This window comes from Tigriopus californicus, chromosome 4 (assembly GCF_007210705.1).
Source record: "Tigriopus californicus strain San Diego chromosome 4, Tcal_SD_v2.1, whole genome shotgun sequence".
NCBI lineage: Eukaryota > Metazoa > Arthropoda > Copepoda > Harpacticoida > Harpacticidae > Tigriopus > Tigriopus californicus.
The window spans coordinates 8778724-8785434 of NC_081443.1; the positions used below are offsets into that span (position 1 = coordinate 8778724).

Below are 6711 nucleotides of genomic sequence, written 5' to 3' on the forward strand. Positions count from 1 at the left end.
GTAAGATAACGCAAGCTGTACACAGTTCCTTGTTTTTGTTCTTCAATATATTTGTTTTCCAGAACATGCTTTTCGAATATGCAATTATGTCCAGTGAAAAGGTAATTTATTTTGGGTTCCCTCCTTTCCGAAACATTGTGAGAGTTGTCAATAAATCAACTACAATTGTCAAATACAGTACCGTGGCCCACCCTAATTGATCTGCCTGTTTTTCAGCCTCTCCAAAGGGAATGCCAACTCTCGTTTTACATCTCTATGCGAGCAGGTGGTGTGGGTTTCCCATCCGCATTGGATCGTTAAATGAGGAAAATGGGGAAATCGATTGAATTAAATCACTGGTGCCCCAATAGAGGCTTTGCAATGCACAAATATCACGTCCAAAGGCACAAATAATGGCCAAGAGCAAACGTTGAACTTGGTCTTTTTGGGTAGGGCAAGATTAACTGGAGCATTAAGTCAGAGGAAGAAACATTTCGAATGCACCCACGGGAAACAAAACACAGATCATGCTTTGCTTTGGGAAGCACGAGTATGATCCGGACGTGCTACTCTGGCACAGTAAAGCATTAGGAATAGAGGGAACGTTTTTGTGTGAACAAAAAGTGGAATAATTTCAGTCAGTTCAAGGTGTTAGTCGCCGTTAACTGTGTTTGTAGGGACTTGAGAAGAAAATAAAGAATAATAAGAAAAAAAATCATAATTGCTCCTTACAATCTTTTGAGTTGATTAGAATGGTCTGAACAATTTCAGAAAAATGGGTGAATGCCTGCTTGCGTAAATGTCCTGCCTGACTGGTTATAAAAAGTGAATGAGTTGCTATACTCGAGCAAGTCCTTTCCCAAGTCTGTGAACTAGGCAACTATCAAAACTCAATCAATCAGGTCAAAACCCCATTGAGTTTGTGAATTTAAGTATGATGCATGAAGCAAAGCCTTTTTCAATTACTTCCTTTTTACAAGATAAATCATGTTTTAATCCAATGCACTTGCATTCGGTTTCGCTCTCTAATTTCAAGTGTGTCGGAGGCGAAAGGCCACCCCGCTTCGCAGTCAAAGGTGAGGAACTTACTCGACTTCGACGACGACAACTCTTGAGTAATCCCTCAAAACTTGACGATGGAAAAGCACATTTGAGGCTTTCAAATGGCAAGTAAACGTTAAGAAGACTGTCAAGTACGAAGCAGGTCCAGAACTTTCATGGCTATGGATTCACGTGAACCTTGGAAATTAACGATCTTGGAGAAGTTTGAAGGTCGGACGGCATTCCCTGCTCTCCATTGCACTTGCTTGTGCCCAAACTCGTGTTTGTACCGACGAAGCCACAAGGACAACCCAAGTAATATGAGGTCCTCGGGTCCACAGCCGGGCACATTTGTGTGGGTCCATGGAAAACTATTAGAACCATTCATGAATGTGCAAATGTACTCACAGATTGTTGTTTGTGGCTCTGTACAAAAAGTCAGTCAAGTGGAAGAAAATTTTAAGTCCGAAATGCTGGAAATGCGTATTCAAGCTAAATTCAGACCAGTTTCGCATCTATTGATGCTCCATCCCTACATGCCGTCGCGTATGAAGAGGCAATTTCAAGCTAGAGTTATTCATAGACCCATAAAGCCACAAGATTTAAATTTATCCCAACCTTTAACTACAAGCCTCTCAATGTGACTAAAGTTTAGCCACCCATGTGGTTCAATTCAGTTCGAAGTTAATTTAAGATCATATGTGTCCTAAATATGGACCTCCCTGCACAAGATCAATATATGACTGGTGAATAATTTCTGGCTCCAAAGGCTGGAAGGAACTCACCTGGCAAAGCCAAAGAGAGGCGGAAAAGCCACAAAGAGGCCGAAAATCCAAGCTGCCACCGCCATGGTCGAAGATCTTGGTACTGTGATGATATTGGTGTAGACCATTGGACGAACAATGGCCACATATCTAAGCAAGAAGTGCGAGTTAGCAATGATCCGGATGGACAATGGAGGTCGAGTACTCATAATAGTCATATCGTAATTGACGAACCTGTCTATGGCAATGAAAGCAATGGTGGGGGCACCTGCCACACTAAACAGGAGGGACAGGAACCCCACAATCTGACACCAGAAATGACCGAATTTCCATATTGATGGATTTCTGGACAACGCTATGGAAATACTGAAGGGGAGAATGCACCCGCAAAAGAGGACACTGCTTAGGTTGAGACTTAATACCAGGCTGGAAGAGGAAAAGAGAGAGAACACATTTGTGAAATGTACTTCGCATGAGAAAGCCCTTCCAATGGTCAAACGGGTCAAACCCAGAAGTTGTCACTTTTTCTCTCCTTTCAAACCTCATTAGGCTTCAAATGCCGTTTGAGTTTTCCCCTTGAAATGTGTCCAAAACACAGCATGTTATTCAATATTTCTCTCGGATTCTGGCGCTTTGACTGGCAACTCAAAGGAACGGATTCGGAAATGTGAGCATTTGATAGCGGTCATAATGACCCCTGGGACTATAGAAAGTGGTCCAACGGAATCACAATTGGGAACTCTGCCTCAATGCAAACCTAATGATTATGAAATAAATGGAGATTACGTGTCCATCGTTTAGAATTATTAACACTAGAAACCAAATTCGAAAGTTATGAATTTTGGGCCAAAAATTGGTGAAAAGGAAATACGTAAGTTGTCATGGCGAGGATAATGCTTTCAATTTTCTTTTCAAATAGTTTATAAAAATTGGACCTGTTGATTAAGATTTTGAAAAACTGAATAAGAGAACTCGTTAAGAAATTTAATTGATGTTTATTTTCATAATAATTGATTTCTTTAATGTGAAGATTGGAGGAAAATCAAAAAACATTAAGGCTGAACGGTTGTCAGAGTAAAAGTGGGGGCACAGGGGTTTGAAGCCCTGGAATCTAAGCCTGCAGTGGAAGGGTTTGCTAGGTAAGGTTCAAAAGAGCACAATGTTTTACCCTTCTCTTTCTCGTAATTTGTTCTCGATAAGTCCGTTTAATTTTGTGCGTAAGAGGGGGGATTGTCTCTAGTGATGTCAAAACCATTAGGGTGTAACTTCAGTTTCAACATTTTCAAACATTGCTCTGTTTCATATAAAGTTATGCCCTTTGATGGTCAAGAGTACCAAATCTCGTGGAGTACATTTCGTGGAGTTGTCATGGTCTTAAAAGGGGACTCGTCACCCTTTGAAGTCCGTCAAGTACGAGTACTTGCCCTTTACAATAGACGACACTCTGGTTGTCATTGGGTAGACCAAAATTGGCTAGAAAAAAATTATGATTGTATTCCAGGGACTACGTGTTCTGTTATTTTGACTGAAGTGACCAGCTTTTTTTTATTTTTTTCTATATCAACCAAACATTACGAAAGACTGAAATTCAGCCAAAATCGGCCCAAAAAGTTATTTTCCCTAAAAATGGCAATTCGTGCTTAAGTTGGGATTTTTTTCCTTCAAAATCATCCAAATATCGACGAAAATTGAATTTCCTGATCTGATCCTAGATCTGTCCAATGTTTTGCACTGAATATGGTGTAAAAATTGGAAAAACATTTTTGAAAAAAGTCAGATCTGTCAAGTCTCTTGGATCACCAAGGGGCAGACTAGTGCGTGGGCGAGTCCTCTGGTTTTTTGACATTTTACCGGACTCGAGTCCGGAAGAGGACCAAAGTCTAATAATACTATCAATTCTAGCAAAAAGCCTCGTCTTGCGAAATTCTAGGGGAAAAAAAAATTCTTGACGAGTCCGGCCAATTTCTCCAAAATCGAGTAAAAGCCTTTGATGGACTCGGACTCGAGTCCGGACTCGTCCCAGCACTAGGGTATATTCTTTAACAATGCACGGGTTTCGGACAGTTTGAGCTTTTCCAGATCCAGTCACCCTGAGTCTGCCAAGTATTTTACGCTTCAAAGTTGCGAACAAGGTAGTTCCGGTTTCGCCGTGAAAAGGCCTTGGCAGCAACAAACGAATTAGCTAAGATATTGTCACTTACCGATTGGAAGGATATTTGAGTTGTTTCCTTCGAAGAAGGGTAAATGCGATGAGTAGATTGCCCACAACACCCAAGAGACAGATTAGAATCAGTCCAACGGCCTCTGAAACTGACTTTGTCGTCGGATAGGGCGATTCATGGTGATCTTCAAAAGAAGAATCTAGGTTAACTCGAAAGTAAAAGAAGCCCTGTTGGGTGCAATTCATCCTTAACAATAAAACCAATGTGTCAGCTATCATTGATTGGACATGTACCTTTGAAGGAAATGGAAATTCTTCTCCTTTCATGGTGAGGTTCGGGTCATTTGAGAAAGTAAATGCAATCAATCAAGTAAGTTTTCGGAAGTGAAGGATTACATTGGACAAGAAGCAAATTGGAAATCATTTTTCTCAGTTCCGAAACTTCGCATGAGTAATGGTTCCAATTCATTTCCGATAATGATACGACTAAACCCAATTACACTCATGAGACTTGCCAATTTCTTTGCCAAGGACGAACTTTTTGCACGGCAAAATCTGATTTATCATCCAATTTGACTCAGACGGGTCAAACGTTTGACCTTAAGACTTCTTATGGAAATTTGACAAGTTCTCGTATTGGACAGCTATCTAGGGAATAAAAAATGTGCATGCTTTTCTATGACATCTTTGGGTAGAAATAAATCTTGGCAAGTCGGCAAATCCAGCAAAAAACCGACCGAGTCAAGTCTTAGCCTTGATCAAAAGATCGTTTGAAATTTAAATTTCCACCCACCCTGCCAAGCAGCATATTATTCAACCATAAATCTGGTTGCTCAACCAACGCACAACATTGATGAACGACATAAGGGGCTGAGATGATCTTTGCAAAAGATGTAGGACCGCAGAATGACTCCATCAAAATATGATCCAACATATTTCACTTGATCTGGGAGTTTCTATTCCGCTAATCAAATCATTTCCATTGAACTTCATTTCAAAAAAACCATAAATTGAGGCAGAAAGTACACATTACAAGGACAAAAATTATCGTCCCTTTGTTCTTTCCGATGGGAAGCTCAGTTGGTCCAGTCTAATCTCTAGCAATCTCTAGCCTGAAATCGGATATGAGGCATTTCATGAACACTGATGTTTTGAACGCTCATTTTGAAACAGATTTGGTTCTCCCTACTCCTCAAAAAGGCTTGGCTTTTAATTCTGACAACTGACTTTTTCTTAAAGGAAACCTTACCTCAACAAATATTTTGGGTTTATATTGTTTCACCATGTTTCAAAAAGTAAAACTTTGCTGGAAATCTTGATCAGGAGCAGATCGTACAATATCGGACACTGAAAAGCAAATAGTTACCTATTGTCTCGTTGATATTGGTAAGATTAACCTCTTCATTGAACGAATATCCCAAATTCGGGCTAAGCACACTGGGTTCAGATCGAGGTGGATCCACCACAACCACCAACTGATACGTCCCACCTTGGACCAATGGTGGCGTGGGTGCCATAGCCCGCCCCTAGACCAGACAGAATGCTTCTTTTCCACTTGATCCAATGAAATCGAATCTGATCTGATAATTTGATAAGGTTCCACACCAGATTGCACAGACTCACAATAGATTGTCAGGTTTGTCGTCGATTGATTGGGAAGCCAATTCGAACTTCAGAGAGCGAAGCAGCACATCAGAGGTGCGATCAGTTCTAAAGGTTTCATTATGCTGGTACGCAATACGTGTTAATGGAACAGCCGCAACTACAGTAACTAGCAGATATGGCACAACAGAGCTAGTGATCCAACCCGTTCAAGGTTCTGACACAGCTCCAGTAGTAGCTATTGTAGCAAGAGAGTCAATGCTAGAGTTTTCTCATTGCCTAGTCCAGGGAATTCTGACACAATCGGCCAGAATCCAGAAAGAACGGGACAAATTCTTGGGGCCTCGTTTGTCCACTCATGTCTGAGAGCGTCACAACTTCAAGAACCTCTGTCACAATGGCTGGCTTGGCACACGGTTTTGAGCACTTCGCCTTAGGTGTGAAGTGTCGTTTGTCGACAGTTGGATTATGCAATGAATCCCTTGGAAAACAAACTCAAGGTGGTGACATGACCAAGTCCGACTCAAATGGAAAAGGATGCTCAGAAGGTCGCATCATCCCCTACAACTTTGATGTAGGACTGAAAAATCACGACTCACGACTCAATTTTGTGCGCTAAGCGGATTTAGCCCGAGATTTTGCTCCCGAGCAAGTCTCTTGATGCTCATGAGCAAGCATCGACCGCTCTTTCGCTCGCCTTTGCTCGCATCCGTTCCTTTGTCCTCGGTGGAACCCTATGAAGTGTCCACGAAAGGGGGAACCTCACTCACAATCCCACCCAAAGTCTAGCACCGCGGTATGAACTAGTAGTGTCTTAGAGAAGAGCTCGAGTCTGTGAGGTTAGCAAAATTTCCGTGAGTCTAGTTCCCAATATCCTGCGGAACCCAACCTACCCTATGTACTGTTCTAAGACGGATACACGGGTTTGAAAGCAGGTTGCATGGAAACACCGTCGATTGATGGAGCGGAACTTTTTGTCATTTGAGAATAGACTAGTGCAGTGGTTAGATTTTTCAATGAATAACTTTGGAAATATTATCAAAAAGTACTGATATGACCTTGTCACTTAAGTAATCGGAGCCTAGACTTAAGTGTTAGTCATTTCTTTCAGTCTTCATCCTTCTCTTTGAGTTCAGTACCAATTAGGTCTCATCAAACATCTCC

The 6711-nt window shown here is 41.4% G+C and overlaps 1 protein-coding gene across 2 annotated transcripts; it reads right to left on the reverse strand.

Annotated features, from left to right (window-relative positions):
- Positions 1-65: 65 nt before the first annotated feature.
- Positions 66-6319, reverse strand: LOC131878685 (G-protein coupled receptor 161-like). 2 transcript variants are annotated; one of them, XM_059224747.1, is made up of 6 exons: positions 5569-6319; positions 5312-5499; positions 3986-4130; positions 2019-2210; positions 1806-1934; positions 66-1391 (listed from the first exon to the last, which is right to left on the reverse strand). In XM_059224747.1, exons 2-6 carry the CDS (start codon positions 5460-5462, stop codon positions 1169-1171), a joined length of 840 nt encoding a protein of 279 aa, XP_059080730.1. In that variant the 5' UTR covers positions 5463-5499; positions 5569-6319; the 3' UTR covers positions 66-1168. The 2 variants fall into 2 exon arrangements, with proteins under 2 accessions (XP_059080730.1, XP_059080729.1); XM_059224746.1 differs by having other exon boundaries at positions 67-1391; positions 5312-6319.
- Positions 6320-6711: the final 392 nt, after the last annotated feature.

Bases quoted from the DNA above. Each gene is read 5' to 3' on its own strand.
- LOC131878685 (XM_059224747.1), bottom strand. From the start codon at position 5,462: ATGGCACCCACGCCACCATTGGTCCAAGGTGGGACGTATCAGTTGGTG. The intron at 1,935-2,018 runs GTTCGTCAATTA...CTTCTTGCTTAG, and splicing joins GCTTTCATTGCCATAGACAG to ATATGTGGCCATTGTTCGTC. The intron at 1,392-1,805 runs GTGAGTTCCTTC...TGGTTCTAATAG, and splicing joins CCTCTCTTTGGCTTTGCCAG to TTTTCCATGGACCCACACAA.